General features: G+C 43.6%; 1 protein-coding gene across 3 annotated transcripts in view; it reads left to right on the top strand.

The window, feature by feature from the left end:
- Positions 1–24,241, top strand: part of ABHD5 (abhydrolase domain containing 5, lysophosphatidic acid acyltransferase) — a 37,986-nt gene that overhangs the window by 4,791 nt on the left and 8,954 nt on the right. For 2 of the 3 annotated variants that reach the window (XM_008260224.5, XM_089306442.1), the window contains 2 exons: positions 9,577–9,662; positions 11,756–12,128. In XM_008260224.5, coding sequence (XP_008258446.1) covers positions 9,577–9,662; positions 11,756–12,128 — 459 coding nt within the window. The remainder of the gene's footprint in view (positions 1–9,576; positions 9,663–11,755; positions 12,129–24,241) is intronic. The other variant, XM_089306443.1, reaches the window with a different exon arrangement.

Raw genomic sequence — 24,241 nt, 5'->3', positions numbered from 1 at the left:
ATGATTTATCCAAAAGAAATGGCATGTTAGCTATTTAAATTGTAATTATTTGAGATATAGTCTTTTTTTTTTAAAGATTTATTGGCCGGCGCCGTAGCTCAATAGGCTAATCCTCAACCTGTGGCGCCAGCACCCGGGGTTCTAGTCCCGGTCGGGGAGCCAGATTCTGTCCCAGTTGCCCCTCTTCCAGGCCAGCTCTCTGCTGTGGCCCTGGAGTGCAGTGGAGGATGGCCCAAGTGCTTGGGCCCTGCACCCGCATGGGAGACTAGGAGAAGCACCTGGCTCCTGGCTTTGGATCAGTGCAGCGCGCCGGCCACAGCGGCCATTTGGGGAATGAACCAATGGAGGAAGGAAGACCTTTCTCTCTGTCTCTCTCTATCACTGTCTGCTCTGCCTGTATTTGTTTGAAAAGCTGAGTTACACAGAGAGAGGAGAGGCAGAGAGAGAGAGAGAGAGAGAGAGAGAGAGGGGTCTTCCATCCCCCTGGTTCACTCCCCAATTGGCTGCAATGGCCGGAGCTCCACCAATCCGAAGCCAGGAGCCAGGAGCTTCTTCCAAGTCTCCCACAGGTGTGCAGCGGTCAAGCACTTGGGCCATCTTCTACTGCTTTCCCAGGCCACAGCAGAGAGCAGGATCTGAAGTGGAGCAGCCGGGTCTCGAACCGGCGCCCATATGGGATGCTGGCGCTTCAGGCCAGGGTGTTAACCCAGTGGGCAACAGTGCCAACCCCAAGACATAGTCTTGTTTTCTCAAGAACAGGATTTAGGAAGTCAGTTCCCAAAAAAGCCTTTAGTTGCCCAGATTTTACAATTTCCAACTGGGAATTTTCAGTCATTCACTTGTTGAGGAATTACTTCAGAGGCACATGCATGCATTCATACCTCTAATTAATGTGTATATTATAATAAGAATCAAAACCTCATAATTTCTCTAAATGAGAACACTTTGTCTACATTAGTTTATAGAGTACAGTAAAACATGATTTTTCTTTTAACCGTATCAGTATGTGGATGAGTCCATTTTAAACAAAATTGTAATATAATCAAATCCTCTTTACTTATAACCTAATTAGAAATGTTATTTTAAGTAGCCAAAAGTGTGTGGAAATTGTCCGGACTTCTGTACATTTTCTTCAGAATACTATGAAACTTGTTTCCCGGTTTCACAATATTTATAGATTGTGCAATTCTGGTTTAGTAATACTATAGAACAAAACAAGGACTCCCAGGAAATTTAAATGTTGCTGGCATGGGTTATAAGTAAATGTTGATGATGGCCTTTAAAAGAAAAAAGATTAGGTATACAGTCTAGGGGGGAAATACCCAAACTCAAGATACTTAAAATCAGATTCTTATGGGCCTGCATTGTGGTATAGTGGGTTAAGCTGTTGCCTGCAACACTGGCATCCCAAATGGCCAGCAGTTTGAGTCCTGGCTGCTCTACTTCCCATCCAGCTTCCTGTTTACGTGCCTGGGAAATCAGCCAAGAATGGCCCAAGTCCGTGGGCCCTTGCACCCCTGTGGAAAACCAGGAAGAAGCTCCTGGCTCCAGCCTTTGGCCTAGCCCAGCTCTAGCCCTTGTGGCCATTTGGGGAGTGAACCAGTGGGTGGAAGATCCCTCCCCCTTCAACTCTGCCTTTCAAATAAATAAAATTAATCGTTAAAAAAAATCAGATTCTTAAGTAAATAGACTATTAATATTACAATGCTAAGCACATGTTACTTGGGTTTCCTTTATGCCACCTGCCACCTCTGGTGTGCTCTTTTTTTTTTTTTTTAATTTAAAGATTTATTTATTTGAAAGAAGTAGAGAGAGAGAGTGATTGATCTTCCATCCTCTGGTTGACTCCCTAGATGGCACCAAGGGCTAGGCTGAAGCCAGAAGCTTCATCCGAGTCTCCCATGTAGGTGGTAGGGGCCCAAGTACTTGGGCCATCTTCCGCTGATTTCCTAGGTGGGTTAATGGGGAGCTGGATCAGAAGTGGAGCAGCTGGGAATAGAACAAGCACCCATATGGGATGCTACTGTTGCACATGACAGCTTTGCTCTCTAAGCCACAGTGCCGGCCCCTAGTGCGGTCTTTTAAGGTTTCTCTTATTCAGAGGTCTGTTCACTAAAATGATTTAAGTTTTCGTGTACAGTAGTTATAAAGCAAGAGATCTGTTTGTTTTTGTTTTGGTACACATTGCTAAAGTTTCCTGGGGTTAGAATTGTAGACTTTTGGGGGCCGGCACTGTGGTGCAGTAGGTTAACGCCCTGACCTGAAGTGCCGGCATCCCATATGGGCACTGGTTCGATACCCGGCTGCTCCACTTCCGATCCAGCTCTCTGCTATGGCCTGGGAAGGCAGTGGAAGATGGCCCAAGCCCGTGGGCCCCTGCACCCACGTGGGAGACCCAGAGGAAGCTCCTGGCTCCTGGCTTTGGATCGGCACAGCTCTGGCCATTGCGGCCAGTTGGGGAGAGAACCATCGGATGGAAGATCTCTCTTTCTCTCTGCCTCTCCTCTCTCTATGTAACTCTCTTTCAAATAAATAAATAAATCTTTTTTTAAAAAATGTAGACTTTTGGAAAGTTAGGGTCATGGTAAATGGCATTAGTCTCTTCTGCAGTTAGGGCCTCAGCAATGAATGATAGTGTTTATTGCTAATCTGCTCAAATAAAATAGAGAAGTTAAATTTTGCTTTTCCCTTTATTTTCTGAAGCTATGAGGAGGCAGTCCTGTATGTAGTTTATCAAATTATGACTGGGTCATGTAAGTTTAGTTTTTACCTTGAATTTTGTGACTTGAGAATGGCTGAGTATCTGACAAGCATTATTTTTGTGTCTTTAATTCTGCTCTCAATGTCTGTAGTTCCAGTGTTCCGTATACTAAGCCTAGGAATACCAGGAAAGACTGGATAGCATAGGCAATCTATGGGAAGGGGCAGAATGTCTCTTTGAAGGTGAGTTTGGTTCACCCCAAAGACAGGGTTAGATGGGAGCGTTTTAAAGAGTTGAAGGAGTACAGGTGGCAAGATAAGATATGGGGATTGTTGAACAAAAGGCAGCCAACTTAAGGATGGAAAAAATAGACCTTTGCTTTTCACTCTTTGGAAATATTCCTTTGACCCTATTATATGTGTAGTACCCAATTCTGTAGGGAATCTCTAGGAAAGTAGAAGATAGTTACTGTAAAACACTTTATCATCTGGTTAAAGTGAAACTAGACAAAACCATTATTGGTGCTTAGGGGAAAACTGTCCTTTATAGTTTAATTAAATTGCTATGTTTTGATGACTACAGATTTCAGTATAAAGATACTTTAGAAAAAAACCATTTTAAAATATTAGGTTTTATGTTTTGATGAAAAAGCTGGTATGAAAATCTGAAGAGAGTTGATATCTCTTACTGTGGTTGAGTAGCCCCAGTTTTTAATGTAATGTGGTAGACTTTGCTAACTTTGAGTTGAATTTGTCAGCAGGAGGCAAAATCCATGGATAGACAATCCTAGCTTTTGAATGTTGTTTTTATGTTGAGTAGTAAATTGGTAGAGGTAAATGTAATTCCTGTGTTATAGGCTGATATGTAACTTTTTAAACTACCTTGCATATCCTAGTTATTTGAAGTATAAATTAATTTTTGAATATAGTATATTTTTAAAGAGCAAAAAAAAGAAAGATTGCATTTGCATTTTCCTTGCTCCAGCTTGGCTCTGAAGTCAGTGGAGCAATAGTAGTTTATAGTTCAGTTTCTTTCTTTCTTTCTTTTTTTTTTTTTTTAACTGACCTCTGCTTCTGTCTGGCAAGGAATTGTGCTATGATTTGAGGGATTTTATCTAAGAAAATTGATGATACTGAGTCGTAATAAATTCCTGCTGGTATTCACGTTTTTATGTTTAGACATTTGATGAAGTACAGAAGAGCTTTAGCTTAATGATAGTTTTTTTAAACTCTTAAGATCTTGAGGTGTTTTTTTTTTTTTTTTTTTTGACAGGCAGAGTGGATAGTGAGAGAGAAAGACAGAGAGAAAGGTCTTCCTTTGCTGTTGGTTCACCCTCCAATGGCTGCCGAGGCCAGCGTGCTGCGGCTGGCGCACTGCGCTGATCTGAAGGCAGGAGCCAGGTGCTTCTCCTGGTCTCCCATGTGGGTGCAGGGCCCAATAACTTGGGCCATCCTCCACTGCACTCCCAGGCCATAGCAGAGAGCTGGCCTGGAAGAGGAGCAACCGGGACAGAATCCGGCGCCCTGACTGGAACTAGAACCCTGTGTACCGGCGCCTCTAGGTGGAGGATTAGCCTATTGAGCCGCGGCGCCGGCCTTGAGATTCTTTTATTTCAATAGATTGCTAATCATTTTTTTAAAAAAGTGAAAAATCATTAAATGAATTGAAAACTTTACTGCCGAAGCCTTGAGTCATTTGTAAATAAGTTTATATACAGATAATACTAATATGAGTAATATTTTGTTGTGTTTTTAACTTGATAATAAGATACCTGAGAGGTCATCAGAAAGTTCATGGAAAATGTGTATTATAAAAAGCTCTGTGTGCACCTCAGCGATTTTTTGTACTATTTGAAAATAAACTCCTATTAACTTGTTATAACATGTCAAAACAGGATTCCAGTTTCAGGTACTAAGAAGGATAAGTGTTCAGTTTGAAAAGAACCCCTGTGAAAGCAACATGAATTGAAGCAAGAACAAATGTGAAATTGATGGTGAAGCTTGGGTTGATGCTTCACAAACGATTGATGGGGTCAGTACCCCAAAGAAATCAGCAGTTCACAAACTTTAGGACAACTCACTTTAGGAAAGGACAAGATGATGTTGAAAATGAAGCCCACAGTAGCAGACCATCTGCATCAGTTTGTGAGGAAAAAGAAATTAGTCTTGTTTGTGTTCTGCTTGAAGAGGACAAAAGATTAACAGCAGAAACTTTTTTTTTTGCTTTTAATTTTTAGTTAAGTTTTAACAGATTCAGTGTGCTTTGTAGATACAGTTCTAAGAACATAGTGATACTCCCTTCCTCCCTGCCTCCTTCCCTCCCACTCTCAGTCCTTCTCCCTTTCTAGTAGCCAACACCAGAGATATCTCAGCTTGTTCAGATTATACAGTTCTCACTGAGAAATTAAAGCAGATTTTATGCTCAATGTGTGCCAAAACCATTGCACCTAGGTCAGCTGCCAAGAACAGAGCTTTCAATGGAAATTTTAAAACAGTGAGAGCAACATCCTGAGCATTTCTTTGTAGAATTGCAGCAAGACGTGGCTTTGCCAGTACAATCTTGAAGACAAACAACAAGCAAAGCAATGGCTATCAAGAGGTCAAAGTGGCTGAGTCAAAGCAAAGTGAACTGGTCAAGAGCAAAGGTCATGGCTGCAGTTCTTTGGGATGCTGAAAACATTTTGCTTGTTGACTTTCTGGAGAGCCAAAGAATAATAATATCTGCATATTATGAGAGCGTTTTGAGAAAATTAGCCAGAGCTTAGCAGAAAAATGCCCAGGATACTTTGCTTGACAGTGCTGCTGCTCATTCCTCTTAGGAAGCATGGGGAATTTTGAGTTTCCATGGGCAGTCGTCAGGTGTCCACCTTACAGCCCTGATGCGGCTCCTTCTGACTTCTTTCTTTTCCCTAATCCTGTTCATAATGTTTAAAGGGCTGAATTAATGTGAAGAAATTCTCAGGACTCTCAGTTCTTTAAGGATGGTCTTAAGTGACTGGTATGATCGCTTACTTGTGTATCTTGAACTGGAGCTAGTATGTGTTAAGAAATAGTCTTGTTTTTTATCTTTTAGTTGCATTTTTCCATGAAGGTTATGAAGTCCCCTCATATTTGTGAGGAATGCCTAGAAGTCTTTCTTTAAAATTTATTTTATTTATCTGAAAGGCAGAATTGGAAGGAGGGAGGGAGGGGGTGAGAGAGAGAGAAAGATAGAAATTGAGAACTTCTGCTGGTTCACTAGTTCACTCCCCAAATGGCTACATTGGGGACTAGGTGAGGTCCAACCCAAGAGCCTGAAACCCCATTCACAAGGAGCTGAATTGGAAGTGAAGTAGCTGGGACTCAGATTGGCACTCGTATGGAATGCTGGTGGCAGCTTTACCCACTGCACCACAATACCGTCCCCAGGGTCTTTTCATCTTGGGAATGTACAAGGTTTGAAACTAGCAGCAGAGAACCTGAGAGTAGAACCTCAGTATAATGCAGGCTATTAGGTGTCTTCAGATATTCCTTCACACAGTAGCTCAACAATATAGCTGTGTGCTGTGAAAACCTTACCAAATGCATCTGATTACAGGGGCCTATCTTTTATCTAATGCATACACATGTTAGGCTACTAAACTTACAGTCCTGATTCGGCTCCTTCTGACTTCTGTTTCCTAATCCTGTTCATAATGTTTAAAGGGCTGAATTAATGTGATGAAATTCTCAGGACTCTCAGTTCTTTAAGGATGGTCTTAAGTGGCTGGTATGATCATTTACTTGTGTATCTTGAACTCTTATGTTTAAAGACAAAGGGACGAGAACATTGACTATTAAAGAAGGAATGACTTCTTTATATGAATAAAAGTTAGGCATTAGGTAATTATTTCTGATCATTTTACTATATGAGTGGTGTTCAAAAATTATGGAAAATGTATGTTATGAAAGAACTATGTATTATAAATTTTTTTTGCCCCAAAATAAACTTTTTAATTTTTATTTTTTTCCACAGATTTTGTTCATACTATTCATTACTTCTTTCTTAATTCTCCTCTTTGCATTGATATTTTCATGTTTGTTTTGGCTTGGCTCAGGCCCTTGCCCTGTGCTATGTTCTGTTAAAGAACCTGCGACTGTAAGTGCCCTCTGTCTGTAGGGGGAAGCCCGTCTGGTTTCTTGTTGCTCTGGAGTTTCTGTAACCAAGGTCTTCAGTTCACAGTTGTCAGGCCCTCACATGATCACCAGCCAGTCAGTGTGTTTGGCACTGGGGATAGAAGGATGACTTATAGCGTGAGTTTAGCTTTCAGCTTGCTTACAGTAGGGGAGATAAATATGTAAGCAAGTTATCACATCAGTAGTAACCGTATCTGTGGATGAGTCAGACCTCTGCGATAGCCATCAGGGTCAGGGAGGCTAGCTCAGAAAAGATGAGGCAAGGCCGTAGACGCATTAATAGGTTGGAGTTTTGAGAACTGTGAGGTAGTAGACAAGTATGGCGTGTGAAAGGAAAGATAGGGTGAGGCTGTCTGTGCATGGATTGGGTGCAGCTCTAAGGAATACTTAATTTTGTTTTAAATATTTTATTTGCGAGGTATAGTTATAGGCAGAGAGAGGGAGATAGAGAAAGGTCTTCCATCCATTGGTTCACTCCCTAAACAACCGCAACAGTTGGAGCTAGGCTGATCTGAAGCCAGGAGCCAGGAGCTTCTTCCAGGTCTCCAACACTGGTGCAGGGGCCCAAGCACTTGGGCCATCCTCCACTGCTTTCCAGTCTATAACAGAGAGCTGGGTCAGAAGAAGAGCAGCCGAGACATGAACTAGCACCCCATGGGCCCACTATACCACAGCACTGGCCCCAGTAATGCTTAGTGTTTTTTTTTTTTTTTTTTTTTTTTTTTTTTGACAGGCAGAGTGGACAGTGAGAGAGAGACAGAGAGAAAGGTCTTCCTTTGCCGTTGGTTCACTCTCCAATTGCCGCCGCGGCCAGCGCGCTGCGGCCGGCGCACCGTGCTGATCCGATGGCAGGAGCCAGGAGCCAGGTGCTTTTCCTGGTCTCCCATGGGGTGCAGGGCCCAAGCACCTGGGCCATCCTCCACTGCACTCCCTGGCCACAGCAGAGAGCTGGCCTGGAAGAGGGGCAACCGGGACAGAATCCGGCGCCCCGACCGGGACTAGAACCTGGTGTGCCGGCGCCGCTAGGCGGAGGATTAGCCTAGTGAGCCGCGGCGCCGGCAGTAGTGCTTAGTTTTAAGGAAGATAGTTACCTGAGAAACGGGACTTTGAAGTTACCCAGAATTCAAATCTCTGCTTGTGTCACTTGCTTGCTTCCTGACTACTTAACATTGGTCTTGGTGTTTAATGTTTCTGATTTTCGGTATTGCACATCTGTGAAGTGGAGGTAACTCGGACTAGGAGTGCCCGGGACTGTGAGTGACTTAATCATTCAGCAACCATTTTTTAATGAGCACCTATTACACAGAATAGCTGGAGAATATCTATGGAGAGCAAATGTTGTCTGCTGAGCCTACAAAGCTTAGAAAAAGCTGGATATTGGATCAGCCCTTCTAGAACTTAGCCTTTTCCACTCACACCCATTGTTACTCATGTGTTCAGACAGAAGCCGGGGAATCCTTACTACACTATACTTCCTTTACATGCTACCAGTTGCCAAATGCACATGTTTGGCATTTAAGTGTGTTTTGTGTGTCTCCCTATTGCCAGTTCTTTGCTTCAGTCCCATAGCTCTCATCTGGAATCTGTAGTTGTTGGTCACTTTTGCTCTCCTCATTCATTGTTCTTCTGTCAGAAAGTCCTCACTATAAAGAATAGCACAGGTGCCGAGCCCTGGCTGATTTGTCATCATCTCAGGCTATCATAGTAAGCTTCTGGTCTGCGGCTGCCAGGCCAGGTCTCACGCTGTCCTTGACCGGCTACTTACAAAGCCTATCAGTCCCAAACTCCACGTACCTTTCCTCACGTGCTGCCACAGACCTACTTCCTTGTTCTCCTTGTTTGGCTGTATTGTAACAGATGCCTGGGTCATTTCTTTCATCCCCGTTGGCTGGAACCCACAGCTTTTTGTTTTCCTATTATCAGTTAGCCAGTTCAGCCTATACAGATAGTACACAGGCCAGCTCCTTGTGCTGATACTCGTGGGCTGTTACTACCCCTCATGGAATTTATCTCCTCTCAGCCCCTGCTGCAGGTAACTTTTTTGACTCATTGTGAACCTACCATTCAAATGAACCTCATTGATTTGAAAAGCAGAGTGACAGAGAGAGACAGACACACATGCACACACAAAGAGAAACCTTTCGTCTACTGGTTCACTCCCCAAACAGCTACAACAGCCAGGCCTGGGTGAAGCTGAAGCCAGAAGCCAGGAACTCCATCTGAGTTTCCTGCCTGGGTGCAGGGGCCCAAGTGTGTGGGCCATCTTCTTTTCCAGGCACATTAGCAGGAAGCTGGATTGGAAGCGGAGCAGCGAGGACTTGAACTGGCGCTTAGATACAGGATGCTGACATCCTGTGCACAGGCTTTACTTGCTGCGCCACAACACCGGCCCCATATTCATGATCTTTAACTTTTTTGCATTTCTGCCCTGCAAGAAGCTATCTTGAAATGGGAGGAATGCCCTTTTTGTCTGTTCTTGTTCTGCCAGTTTTATCCTCTGCTTGGTTATTTGGAATCTGACTATCTGTGAGGGTAAAATGGGCTTAGAAATCTACTTGTAGGTACACAGACTAAAGTTGAATATCTCTAGTCCAGTACTTAATCCTCTGCACCAGTGTGACTTTTGCTTCCTGTAGATTCACCCACATAGACTGCCTTCCCTGCGTGCAGTAGTTGGGAGCTAAGAACTCACTTATTTGCATTCTGTTTTTGGTGTTCTAGGTCAGGATGGCTAACTGGTTGGCTTCCCACCTGGTGCCCTACATCTACATCACACCTTAAAGAAGCTGAAGAGAAAATGCTAAAATGTAAGATTTTCTTATAACTGAGCTGTTTACTGAAATAGGTCTAATATATCACATTGCCTTGAAACTAGAGATAAGATTCTGTGATGTTAGTTGTTGGCAGAAGAATTTGGCCTTTTCTTTGGCAATTTGGCAAGTGCCAAATTGGTGGTAGGGTAGAGATGTAGGGGGAAGAGTTCTCAAACTCTGTGGCCATGGGTCCCTGTTATACTCTTAATATGGATGATAATTGTGCTGATAACAATTGATAGGACTGGATTAAGTGGCATGGGTCATAGATGTGATTACTTTGTGTGTGTGTGTGCAGATGTTTGTCCATTTCTAGTTCTCATCCTCTACAAATTCAGTTTCTTGTTTGTTCATTTGAATGATTCAAGAGTGACTATTGTGTTATATATTCTTAGGAAGGGGTAGTTAACCATCTTACATGAATTATTAACATGAAAATGAATTTCTACTTACTTCATATACTTGAGTAATATTTGTCTCCTCAGAATTGGCAGAGTTGTCATTGTGGTTTACCAAAACAAAAAAGGTCTTGGTGCCAGTGTTGTGGTGCAGAAGGTTGAGCTCCCATCCACGATGCTGGCATCCATATGGCACTGCCCTGAGTCCTGGCTGCTCTACTTCTCATTCAGCGTGCCGCTGATGTGCCTAGGGAGGCAGGGGAAGATGGCCTGAGTGCTTGGATCACAGGAACCGGGGTGGAAGTCTAGGCTCCTGGCTTTGTCTTGGTCCAGTCTGGCTGTTGTGGCCATTTGGGATGTGGACCAGCAGATGGAAGATCTTTTCCTCTCTCTCTCGTCCCTCTCTCTTGCTCTGCCTTCCAAACAAATAGATAAATCTTTAAAAAAAAGAATATTTGTTAGGAGTTAAATAAAAAGCCAGATGCTCAGTTTGTGCATTGAACAGACCCAACCCTAACCCTGCTGATTCCCTACTGCTAGGGTCTAGGTATGCAAACAGGAATAAGAATCGGTCCCTGTTCCATTATCAGACGTGAATGCAGTGATGATTGGTGGGGTGAGCGCTGTAGTAGGCATTCCAGGTGGGCTTTAGGGGGTCATGCAGACAGCATTGCTCAGAATGCTTGGCACTAAAGCTCATCACCACTTTTCTAAACTGGTAGACGTTGCCCTCCCCTGGGAGGCGTGGGATCTATTCACATTCTCAATGACTGTTGGGTTTTCTCTTTGCTATCCCTATGTGGATTACAAAATTTGAGATTTTCTTTTTTGGCTAACGGGCAGAAATTCCTGATTGTGTCCTGTATTTTGTTCATTGCAAATGAACATGCAGAGGTAATTAAGGAGTATATCTAAAGTGTAGCTGTTCAGTTGATAGCGTGATGTAAATCAGTGTCAGATTTCATTTCACCTTTAGTCAGTTTGGGGTAGTATTTAAAGTATTTAGTTTCAGAACATTAAAGGCAAGTAAGAGTTTTGGTCTGTAAAGTTATAATTATTTGCATTTTCTAGGACTTGGACTCAGGTTACCTGGTACCTCATGCTGAGTCGTTCCTACCATACCCTGTCACTGGGTTTCTACAAAACTTTGAAGTGACTGAGAATTTCAGTTGTATGTTTAATACAGATTCCATGAGTCCTCCTCAAATTCATGATTGCTTTTTAGATAAAAGTGGTTCCTCCAAGTCCAGGTTCAGTCTTCAGTGCTTAAGCCGTCTAATGTTCTCACATTCAGGGTGGTTTTCTTTTGTTACTATCTGCAAAGCTTAGAACCCTTAAAATCATGGATTCAGAGGCCACTAAGTTCCTTTCCAGTTCTGGGAGTGTAAGTAATGCCCGCATTGACAGATGTGAAAAGAAGGCAGGAGGTGAGATGACTTCCCACAATCTTGGCCACAAGTACTTGAGTCTTCTCTGAGGTAAGTCTTCCCACTTAGATGTAAAACCTAGTGATTTAGAATCACCTGCTGCAAGAAAATATGTTTGTTAAGGGCTGACCTAAGAAGGGCTAAGATCCTATGACTGGACGCCATATGGTCTCTAGCTTGTTAGTGTTCAATGTCCCTGAGAATACCCCCTTCTCAGAAGTATCATGAAGCTGAGCAGAATTTCTCTCTTATGTTTCCATAGGTGTCCCCTGCATATACAAAAAAGAACCTGTTCGTATATCTAATGGGAATAAAATATGGACACTGAAGTTCTCGCATAATATTTCAAATAAGACTCCGCTTGTCCTTCTCCATGGTTTTGGAGGAGGTCTTGGACTCTGGGTACTGAATTTTGGAGATCTTTGCACTGATAGGCCTGTCTACGCTTTTGACCTGTTGGGCTTTGGACGAAGCAGTAGACCCAGGTTTGACAGTGATGCAGAAGAAGTGGAGAATCAGTTTGTGGAATCCATTGAAGAGTGGAGATGTGCCCTAGGATTGGACAAAATGATCTTGCTTGGGCACAACCTGGGTGGATTCTTGGCTGCTGCTTACTCACTGAAGTATCCCTCAAGGTAAGCCATGGTGACCACAGAGACGCATTGTAACTGAGGTGTCTAAGTGTACACTCGACTTCACCTTTGGGACGACATTCTCTGAAAGGGCTGTTCAGGCCAAATCGCCACAACCAAGCCAATTAAGTAGCTCAAATAAATGTCAGATTTTCCAGTTAATACATAGCACACATTGGTAGACTTGAAAAAGGACTTTGAGGTTGCTAACCTTAGAATTGGTTAAAATTTAATGCAAAATTTTAAGCCACATTTAAAAATTATTGTGTTATTGTTAACTTTTACTATTATCATTAAACCTATGAATTTAGCAGGCTTTTCCTTAACCTTTTTAAATTACAGTAATGGGAAGCAGTAAGGTTAGAAGTCAGAAGACCCCGGTGCTAGTGCAAGCTTTGCAAGTTAGAGCAAATCACTTAACCTCTAAACTTAGTTTTCTTATCTCTAAACTTCAGAAAATATATCTTCATAGTGTGTTTTCCAGGGTTTTGATTATACTGTGTTCTAACCTTTCTCATTGTAGAACAGCTTTTTGGAGTCATTAAATTAATGCGTATTTGCTTCAAAATCTTTCAGCATCATCTCTTTTTTTTAACTTCCATCTTTAATACTATACCCTAATATTCATGTTGCTTCCTCTAGGGGGAGGTCACATGTAAGTGCTTGAAAAAAAAAAAAAAGAAGAAGAAGAAAAAAACTTCTTTGTTAATGTTTTAGAAAGAAACTAAAAAATGAATATAAGCATTTTTGGGTCACCAATGTATTTTTCCACTGGAATAATTTTTATCCAGAATTGTAACTGATTTTGATATTGGGATCTGTGAATGAGGTATAGGATAAGGATCATTTCCAGAGTGCCTCTTTGTATAACTACCATTACATGATTCTGTGTGAGTGTGAGAGAGAGACGGGCAGGCAGGCAGGATTTCACATGTGGAACAGGAGCTCGGTGTACTGATGTTTTCTTCTTCTGGAGTGGCCCCTTTTCCTCTGAAGATTCTTTATCTGAAACTTAAGCACTTAAGCATGTATGCCTGATTTTTCTGGAGGGGTCATGGTCCTCCTATATGTGCTCAACAGTAGACTTATTTTTTCAAAAGGAATCCTAAATTTTCTTTTACTTGGCATTTTGGGGTCTTTCTCTTTTTCTTGTGACCTGCTGTTGGTGACAAACAAGGCAGCTGTGTCTGTGTGGAAAGGACACGGAGAGTTTTCTGGGAAATGACAGTCGGGCTGTCGGTGGGGACTGGCCTGGGCTCTGTTTGTCTTTTGTGAGTCAGGTGCTTATTATGCCTGACTGTTGTTTAGTCTCTGGAGAGGTGACGTGGGACTCTGTGACTAGACCTTAAGCCTTGGAATCCTGACCCTTCATAACTATCCACAGATTAGGTCAGTTGGTTAGATTTTCATTTGCAGTTGTGAAACTCGGATAGGAGGGCTTTAGGGATTCCGAAGTGTCTAAGATAGAGCCAGTGATCCCTGCGTGGGACTGACTACATTTTAGAAAATGCTAGAAATAAAACTATAGAGCACTGTGTCAGGACCAAGAACCATTAAGTTGTAGCAGTAGATGGTTATAAGAATGCTTGAAATAATTAGCATGTATAAATTCAGCTGGTTGCCACCAAAATATTGAACTCTTCTCATGCCTATATTCTTAATTGAAAAAAAAAAAACAAATTATTAAACACAAGTAAATTTCAACATTGTGACTTTCTCTAGATTTTCAGATATCCCAATCATGAATGCAGTCCATTAGTTCAGAACACTGTGATATCCAGTATCTATTTATTTTCTTTGTTGTTATGATTTATTTATTTAGGGGCCAGCGCTGTAGCTCACTTGGTTAATCCTCTGCCTGCGATGCTGGCATCCCGTATGGGCTCCGGGTTCTAGTCCTGGTTGCTCCTCTTCCAGTCCAGCTCTGTGCTGTGGCCTGGGAAGGCAGTGGAAGATGGCCCAAGTCCTTGGGCCCCTGCACCCATGTGGGGGACCTGGAAAAAGCTCCTGGCTCTTGGCTTTGGATTGGCACAGCTCCGGCCATTGCAGCCAATTGGGGAGTGAACCAGCAGATGGAAGACCTCTCTCTCTCTGTGTAACTCTTTCAAATAAATAAATAAATCTTTAAAAAAAAAAAAGATTTATTTATTTATTTGAAAGGTGGAGCAACAGAGAAAGAAGGAGAGACCCAGAGAGATCTTCCATCTGCTGGTTCACTTCCCAGATGGCTGCAGCAGCCAGGTCTGGGCCAAGAACTCCATCTGAATCTCCCACATGGGTGGCAGGGACTCAGTTACTTTGGTCATCTTCTGCTGCCTTCATAGGTGCATTAGCATGAAGCTGGATCAGAAGTGGAGCACCCAGGACTTGAATAAGCACTCCAGTAGGGATGCCTTCATCATAAGCTGTAGCTTAACCTGCTGCACTGCATTGTAGGCCACAGTGTCCATTTCTTGAATAGATAAACTGGAAAAGGAATTTGTAAGCTAAGTTCACCTTACGGCTTACAATTTCTCTTTCTTTTTTTTTTTTTTTTTTTTGACAGGCAGAGTTAGAGAGAGAGAGACAGAGAGAAAGGTCTTCCTTTTTCCATTGGTTCACCCCCTAAATGGCCGCTATGGCTGGTGCGCTGCGACTGGCACGCTACGCCAATCTGAAGCCAGGAGCCAGATGCTTCCTCCTGGTCTCCCATGCTGGTGCAGGGCCCAAGCACTTGGGCCATCCTCCACTGCCTTCCCGGGCCACAGCAGAGAGCTGGACTGGAAGAGGAGCAACCGGGACAGAATCCGGTGCCCCAACCGGGACTAGAACCCAGGGTGCTGGCGCCGCAGGAGGAGGATTAGCCAAGTGAGCTGTGGCGCTGGCCAAATGGCTTACAATTTTATCAATTGTCTATATATATTATATAAAATTATCAAGAGATTAGAGATGATTATGTTATATCTTTCTAATTTGTTTATGGGAGAAAAATGGGTTTCAGATGTAAACAAGAAAAGATTTTAGTTTTCTGTCTTTGGCCAGTTAACTTACATCTTAAGTTGTGTGTCTCATAAAAACAAGGTGGAAATAAAGAGATCTGTTTGTGTGTTAGGGGAGGGAGAGAATGTTCTAACATTTATGCTTGTTTTGCATAATTAAATAAATTAACCAGCTATTTGAATCAATAAGTTTAGTTAATTTAGAAGAATGTTAAAGCTACAAAATAAAAGTGAGATTTTAAAGTTTGGTTTTTTTCTTCCTGTGCTTACTGACCAGGTATACTCCAGTGTAGCACGTAGCGTGGAAAGGCAGGAGTTCACAATGTCCTGGGCCTTCTCTTACCCCCAGCTGTTTTCCTCCCTTGCTTTCCAGCATGGCTGCTCTTGAAGCCCTTCTCTTATGGACAGGAGAAGGGAAAGTGAGTAAGAGTGTCTCTTGTTTGCTGTAAGGTGAACCATCTGCTCTGTGCGCATGCTTCTCAACTGCCCACGGGTACTCAGGTTACCACTAGTATTCCTCATTTCTGTCAATTTCTTACCCAAAAGGAATCTCTTCTACTTGATCCTGATTGAGCAAATTCGTAGAAGTTTACACAGATGGTCTGATGTTACGGTCAGCAGAACAGTTCTGTAGACTCATAGGTCTAAAGAGAAAGCAGATCGCTGCAAGGGTGAGCAAGCCTTATGTTAGTAAGGTTTAGTGTGTGGTATTTGTTCATGGCTGCAGTCCTGCCCAGCAGACAGGACGGATGTTGGGGGTGCCCTCTGTGCAATCTAGAAAGTTCTGTCCAAGCCAGAGAAACTTCTCTGTGGTGCACACACGTGTTTTCTAGGCCATGTTCTCAGAGCAGTCTGGAGGACCAACTAAGCAAATGTGGAGCAACCACTCTGTCTCCCCAAGTTTCCTTTTGAGCCAAGCAGTATTTGTGCTATGCTATCATAGATTAAAATAAATCTTTCAATTTCAGGGGAAAGAAGGTGGGGAGGGCGGTGAGGAAGGGAAAAAGCTACTTGGAGGCCACATGAAATTCAGCTTGCTGCCTTCCCTTCTGTGCCTGCCTTCTGTGTGACTCTCTCTTTGCTGGAAGGATTTGAAAGTGGGTTGTCTCTAGGAGCAGCAAATTGCCCTGTCCATGAAAGGTATTTCATAGCTTAACTTGTGACAGTGAGCCCATGTTTTCCTCGGATTCTGTTACTGAGTAATGACAGAGTAATAATCAGTGTGACCCTTTATGTAAAAGACTGAGTCTCCCCTTGACATATGCCTGACGAATGAAATACTCTAATATCATGTCCCAGTCAGTTGGTTGTGTTTAAGTAATGTTGTGACCTTGTGTTTTTGGCCATTTTGTTTTCATTTTTTTTCATTAAGAAGAAAATGTCCAAAGAGGCAGCTGAGCACCACCCACACTACAGATTTTTGCGGTTAAGACGCATCTGTCTTTCTAAAATAGATATTATCAATCATATCTTACGGAATGGCCCTGGGTTTCATCATACCCTGCATTCACTGATCCATCAGGTGTGGGCCAGGTATTAACATGGTGTGTAGGACTCAGTGGTGAGCAGAGTCCCTGTGTGTAAGTGTTCCTGCAGAGAAAAGAGTGGATTGTGGTGGGGAGGTGGGCCATGCTGGGAGAACTTTGATGAGAACCCAGCCTGGTGTAAGGTGCCCTTAAGAACTGCAGCTTGAGAAGAGGTCCCAGAGGGAAGAGCGTGTAGCAGGCGGGTAGTCTAGGCAGCTGGACAGAAATTGCAGTGGCTCTGTGCTGGCTGGGAAGGCCAGTGTGGCTGGTGGGCAGAGCAGTTGGGAACAACTACTTAGTTGTTGCATGGCCCGCCTGCCCCTTCCCTTAAAGCAGCCTTAGTTCATCTGAGTTCTCTTACCACAGTGTCTGATAATTAGAGATGACGTCTCTCATTGCATAGTAGACTAACGTGCGGGCCCCTCACCACAGGAGGCGGCCTGGGCTGCCATTTTGTCAAGCTGACTTCCTACGGGAGAGCAAACCGGCTATCATGGCTGCAGTGCCATTGTCCTTCTTCATTTGGTGCTTAGTTTTTAAATTTTCCTTTCTTTCTGGCTCCTACCGCTCAGCATCCCATACAAAGACATCTGTTTTATGGATATTTTTGGTAAACTAGGGAAAAGGAGATTATAGAAATCTTTAACATAGGAAGTATCCAGCGGTGGTAAGTTGCAGCAGTGAGTCCTTGAGCTGAGCGGCTGCTGGAGATGTGAGACCCCTCGGCCCCAGGAGCAGTCAGTGACACAATGGAGCAAGCAAGGGAACGCTTACATCCAACATGGACTAAAGAACAGCACATGGGGCCAGCTCCGTGGCGTAGCAGGTAAAGCCGCCACCTGCAGTGCTGGCATCCCATATGGGTGCCGGTTTTAGTCCTGGCTGCTCCACTTCCCATCCAGCTCTCTGCTATGGCCTGGGAAAGCAGTTAGGCCCCTGTACCCGGTGGGAACCCTGGGGAAGCTCCTGGCTCCTGGCTTCGGATTGGCGCACTCTGGCCGTTGTGGCCATCTGGGGGAGTGAACCAGCAGGTAGAAGAGCTCTCTCTTTCTGCCTCTGCCTCTCTGTAGCTCTGCCTTTCAAATCAGTCAGTCAATCTTTAAAAATAAAAAAAAAAAAAGAAAAACACATGCTGGAAGTAGAAGTCTAAGTCAGATGTAGGAAGACAGCCTCACTGGGCAGTCAAGAGTTTCTTATTACCCAATACCTGCTTGGCAGCAGCAGGTACCTGTACAGGATTTCCAGGTGGAAATGCCTGAGACAGGCATTCTTAGTTGAGACACCAAGAGATGGTTAAAGAACTGGGAATCTCAAGGTAGCTGATGTCCAGGCAAATACCAGGCTCCATCTGCTGTTTGTGAGGCTCCTGCCCAGCGTGCATTGTTTGTAGGAGACCTTGCCGCCACCCCTTGATAGCCTTCCCTTAGTTCTGAAGGGTCCTGAGCTTGTTCTCTGCGCACTGGATCTGGTGGAACAGCATCGTGACTGGGCACGAGTCACAAGGTGCTGCGGCACATTGACTGTAGAACAAGTGCCTCCTGCAGGATGTGAAACAACCAGAGCATGAGGAAAAGCAGGTTTTGGGTGTGGTCTTGCTGCCTGGGGAGAACTTGGTGTCCGTGACTGTTGAGGGGCCATCTCACAATACTGGCATTGCTTAGGTACCACTTGCTGGAGCTCTAGGAGGCCCTGGGGTGGTGGGGCTGCTGGCAGAGGAGACCCACTGGGGTCCCCATTCCTCAGGCTTCTGCTGGATTAGCAGACCCTGTCCATGGAGTTGGGGGCCATCACAGCAGGTAATGACTCCACAGGAAACAGGCACTATAGCAGCTGTCGCTGTTGCTGCTACTGCCAGCATTGCTGGAGCCACCCCTGCGTGCTGGCAGAGCAACCCCACCTGCAGGAGTTATGGCTCCTCCACCTGATAGGAGACTACCCATGGTCCCGCCAGTTGTACTCCCCCTGCTCATGTCTCTTCCAAGAATGAGACCTCCTTCACCAGGAATTAGAGGCCCACCTCGCCCAGGACCCTAGGAAACTGTTGATAGATCTCCATCACTCCTTTCCCCCGTAGTGCATCTTGTGAAATTGTGCAGTGTTTATTAGGTTTTTGTTCTCTCTTTCTGCATTAATAATAGCTAATGATAAATGTATAGAGCAGTTTAAGTTTAGCCAAGAGATCTCTTCCAAGTTATAATACAAGAGGTTGCAGCTGCTTTTTACTTCTCTAGTGACATGTTTTAAGATGATTTTACCTTGAATACTTTCTTCTTAACCTTGCCCAGCCCTGTCTCCTGATTATACAGACCGGGACTGAGCGATTCTTACTGGCCCCTATTGAGAAGAAAAGCTGTTCTCTGTGACCTGAAGTTGGAGGTGTTTAATTCATTGTTCCCTGGGCCTTTTCTGTTCTCCCTGCAGTGGCTTGGAGCCGATAAGAAATCCCGGGGGTGATCTTGACAGCACCTGTTTTGGGCTCTGACTCTTGCGTTCTTTCTGATCTTTTTTTTTTTTTGCTCCTTCCCTTAATCCATATGTAGGTCCTGCAGACTCTATTGAACATGATGGTTCTGAGTATGTTTGTTTTCTTACTTCTGGTTGGTTTGGCATTTAGACCAAATGAAATCTAGTCCCAGTGAGTTGGTGCAAGTTCCCTGCTTTACCCTTAAGGCTATAATCTGCTCTCCATCTTCAAATTCAAGGCCAACTCTTATGACTAGCATAGCTTTTTGTGATTCAAAGCTGCTGGGCTGTTCTCTTGTTCCTGCTCTACTGGTTCTGTTTTTCCTGTTTAAATCAGTCTCTGATTCTTAACAAAGGTGCGTAGTCGGATGATTCACGTACTCTGGTTCCTTACCCTGTATGTGGACTAACAGCCCCATCAGGATGTCCTCCATGGAATATTAGAGAGTGGGGTTTCGATAATTATAATACTTACATATGCATGAAAACCAAGTAACTTCTATCAAGTGAAGAGATAATGTTTTCTCTAGATGAGGAGGTGAGATGATAGCCTGGGAACTCAGTCTGGTTCAAGGTTATAGTAAGCTGTGAGCCATACCTGTGATTGGGCTTTCCCGCAGAGTAAATGTTCAGTTACCCTCTGCTCTCCTGTTCTAGCTGTCTTTTTGGGCTCTCTGGAGTAAATTCTGCTTTAGCAGTCTTCCTGTTTTCCCTGTTACAACCACCTTGAATTTACTATATAGCAACCAACCATGGTGCTTTGCATGGTCTTTCTTATTTAAAAACTACCACCAGTAATTTTTTTAAAAAGACTTATTTATTTGAAAGTCAGAGTTACACAGAGAGAGAAGGAGATGCAGAGAGAGAGAGAGAGGTCTTCCATCCACTGGTTCACTCTCCAGATGGCTGCAACAGCCGGAGCTGCTCTGATCTGAAGCCAGGAGCCAGGAGTTTCTTCCAGGTCTCCCACGTGGGTGCAGGGACCCAAAGACTTGGGCCATCTTCTACTGCTTCCCCAGACCATAGCAGAGAGCTGGATTGGAAGTGGAGCAGCCGGGACTTGAACCGGTGCCTATATGGGATGCCGGCACTACAGGAAGTAGCTTTACCTGCTACGCCACAGCATTGGCCCAGCCTCTGAATTTGATACATGTGTGAGGTTATCTAAAACAAAATTTCTGTGGGAGTTCATGGAGAATGCATATTAACTAAAAAATGCATATTAACTAAAAAACTATGCATGGATTTCAAATATTTTTGTACCAAATTAAACTTGGATTTTTATTCCATTTTTCTGCAAACATTTTGAAATACCATCAGATGAGAAATTCCATTAATGCTCTAATGTCATCTGGGGACCAGAAGATTCCAAGCCGGGCCAGCTCCTGTGCTTACTGCTCTGTGGCCGTGCTATGAGATGTGTGTGTCCCTGCAGATGAGGACACACGGAAACGTGGGAGAGCATAATATTGAGCATCTGCCGTGGGCAGGCCCCATGCCAGGTTCTGAGGACACAGGATCCACTGATTGCAGGGGCCTTTGCAATGAAACAAACCAGGCATCTGCCCTAGTAAGTATATTTTGCGTAATTTGTTCACGTGACATTTTTACCTAGATCAGAGGCAGAAACAGTTACTTTTCCAGAGACAGATGAGACGTTCCTCCTTGGTTTTGCTTTGTTCTCTCCTCTTTGGGTCAGCAGATCAGAAAGAGCCTTGAGGAGACTGGGAAAGATGCCTTAACAAATTTGTCCCAAAATTTTAGCAATCTTTTAGGATAGAATGTATTTTATTGAAGAGTGCATTTTTCTCTTTAGGAGGTAAATCAGTAGTGAATGACCCTAGCTGTTTCCTACCATGAGTCTTTTGACTGGATGGAGATCTCATTAACTGCCCTCATCCCTCTGGCTCACCTCTCATTTCTCCCACCACATAGACCATCGCTAGCAAGTTAGGAAGTGGCTGAATAGGAGAGATAGTCTTTGCCATCAAAAAAAAAAAACAAAAACAAAAACAATAACAATAACAAAAAAAACAACTCATGTCCAGCCCTTTCCTGTACACTATAAGACAGTATTCGCATATAGACCTTTTATGCTGTGGAGACCTAAGAGCACTTAGCATATGGAATTGGCATATGTCACATGACTCCACACAGATTTGTCGTTCTGCTCTGTAGCTCTCATCAGTACTGTGGAGTCTATAGAGTATAGTGTCAGGGCTGGCCTGGAGTTCATCTCTGTAAGCTTGGCCTTTGCTATTACAGTTGTCATGTTACTGAGGACATTTTTAGGAGAGAGAGCCTGTTCCCAATGGCCTGTTGTCGTGTGTTAGTGTGTTGAGGTGGAGAAAAGTGGGTTTGAGTCCTACTTCTACATGAACTGGTGTTAGATCATGGAGTGGGTCACATGATGCATCTCCACCTCCTTCTTACCTGAATCAAAAGGGGGAACTAAGGGTTCTCCAAGGGCCCATGCAGCTCTATTTTCTGTCTCTGTGCTCTAAAACTGTGTTTGAAGAAAATGGAATCAGGGTAAAATGACTTATTACTTACTCATCTTTATACACGCTAACAAAAAAACAATAAAATGAATTTTGTATTAAGGTGCTCATGTTTTAGTTTCTGTTTTGTTTATGACTTAGGAAGAGGACTTTGGAATTGTTGTTGGCTGTCTCAGATTTGGCTGGCGTTTGCTGGCTGTCTTAGTTGCAGTTGGACATGGCATTGTGTCTGGGGATGTCTGAGCTTTGCTTAGAAGTTTATGATGAAAACGTGACTCAGCCATGTGCAGCAGCTACAGAGTTCTCATTTTTTGACATCAGGAAGAGGTCTCATAAGGTGGAAAACTGAAACTATCAAAGATACAAAACAATTTTATATGAAGTTAAAGTGAAGATATTCTATTTCTTTGGTTGATAAAGAAGAAAACTGGGAAAAGATTAGGAATACAATGTGTTGCCAGTGTATTATGACATCATGGGTAGGCTGGATAGACAATTTCCCTTTAACCAAATTCCAAAATTCCAAAGGAGGCTGGCATTGTGGCATAGCCACCTCCTGCGATGCTAGCATCCAGTATGGGTGCCAGTTTGTGTTCTGGCTGCTCCACTTGCCATCCAACTCTCTGCTCAGGGCCTGGGAAAAGCCCTGGAGGATGGCCTAAGAATTTGGGCCCCTGCTACCAGTTTGGAAGACCTGGATTAAGCTAATGTAGCCATCTGAAGAGTGAACTAGTGGATGGAAGATCTTTGTCTCTCCCCTCCTATCTAACTTTGACTTTCAAATAATAAATCTTCAAAAAACCCACAAAATCTCAGAGGGATTTATTTTTAGCTAACATTGTCCTCATGTTTGTGTAAAGTTCATTTGAAGTCTTTTTGAACTACTCTTTAAGTCCTGACTTGTCTCAGATGTTCAGAATGATTGATTGCTAGGTGACAGCTATACACTCTGTCTTATGAGGCAGTGAAGGATGGCCATATGGCATCCCTGGGGACACCTGCATCCCTTGTCGGGGTCCCTGAGTTTGAGTCCCAGCCTTGCTCTCGATTCCAGAGTTAATGCACACCTGAGAGGGAACCAGGTGATGGCTGGAGAAGTTGGGTCCCTGCCACCCACATGGGAGAACCAGAGAATGGGAGTGCGTGCTCATACCTGCATGCTCTGTCTCTTATTTCCTCTCAAATAAAAAAATTTTAAAGATTTATTTATTTATTTATTTTAAAACTTTTATTTAATGAATATAAATTTCCTAAGTACAGCTTATGGATTACAATGGCTTCCCCCCCATAACGTCCCTCCCACCTGCAACCCTCCCCTTTCCCGCTCCCTCTCCCCTTCCATTCACATAAGGATTCATTTTCGTTTCTCTTTATATACAGAAGATCAGTTTAGCATACATTAAGTAAAGATTTCAACAGTTTGCTCCCACACAGAAACATAAAGTGAAAAATACTGTTTGAGTACTAGTTATAGCATTAAATCTCAATGTACAGCACACTAAGGACAAAGATCCTACATGAGGAGTAAGTGCACAGTGACTCCTGTTGTCGACTTAACAAATTGACACTCTTGTTTATGGCATTAGTAATCAACCTAGGCTCTTGTCATGAGCTGCCAAGGCTATGGAAGCCCCCTGAGTTCACTGACTCTGATCATATTTAGACAAGGCCATGGTCAAAGTGGAAGTTCTCTCCTCCCTTCAGAGAAAGGTACCTCCTTCTTTGATGACCCGTTCTTTCCACTGGGATCTCACTCGCAGAGATCTTTCATTTAGGTTTGTGGTTTTTTTTTTTTTTTTTTCTTTCCCAGAGTGTCTTGGCTTTCCATGCCTGAAATACTCTCATGGGCTTTTCAGCCGGATCCGCATGCCTTAAGGGCTGATTCTGAGGCCAGAGTGCTGTTTAGGACATCTGCCATTCTATGGGTCTGCTGTGTATCTCACTTCCCATGTTGGATCGTTATTTTTAAAATTTATTTGAAAGGCAGTTAGAGAGAGAGATACAGACTGACAGAGTGAGAGAAATCTTCCATCTCCTGGTTTACTCCCCAAATGGCTGCAATGGCTGGGTTTGTACTAGGCTGAAGCTAGGAGCCCAGAGCTTCTTCCAGGTCTCCCACATGGGTGCAGGGACTCAAGTACTGGGCCATCTTCCACTGCTTTCCCAGGCACATTAGCAGGGAGCTGGATTGGAAGTAGAGGAGCCAGGTTTCACACTGGCATCCATGTGGGATACCAGTGTTGCTGGCAGCAGTTAACCTGCCACAACACTGGCTCCAAAGTTAAAATTTTTTTTAGTGTGATATTGATCTTTAGTGATTTCTGGAGTGTCAGCCTGAAGTGCACGGAACCCTGGGATTGTTTTCTGCTTAGGCAGTGGTCTGTATCGTTTGCCAGGGTATAGCTGAAACAACAACACATGTGCTCTTTCCTTGTTTTTCAAGAAACGTAAATACTCAGCTTTCACACATCTTTGATTATCCACATTTTGAAATGAAAATAAAGCTTTCTTTGTACAGTATACCTCTCAAATCCTACAGAGTTACAGAAAGAGATCTTCCATTCACTGCTTCACTCCCCAAATGGCTGCAACAGCTGGGGCTGGGCCAGGCTGAAGCCAGGAGCCTAGAACTCTATCCAGGTCTCCTA

Source organism: Oryctolagus cuniculus, chromosome 10 (genome assembly GCF_051225735.1).
Source record: "Oryctolagus cuniculus isolate XC-2025 breed Fujian yellow rabbit chromosome 10, ASM5122573v1, whole genome shotgun sequence".
Classification (NCBI taxonomy): Eukaryota; Metazoa; Chordata; class Mammalia; order Lagomorpha; family Leporidae; genus Oryctolagus; species Oryctolagus cuniculus.
The sequence above is the reverse complement of the archived record's forward strand: the minus strand, read 5'-3'. Positions and strand labels throughout refer to the sequence as shown.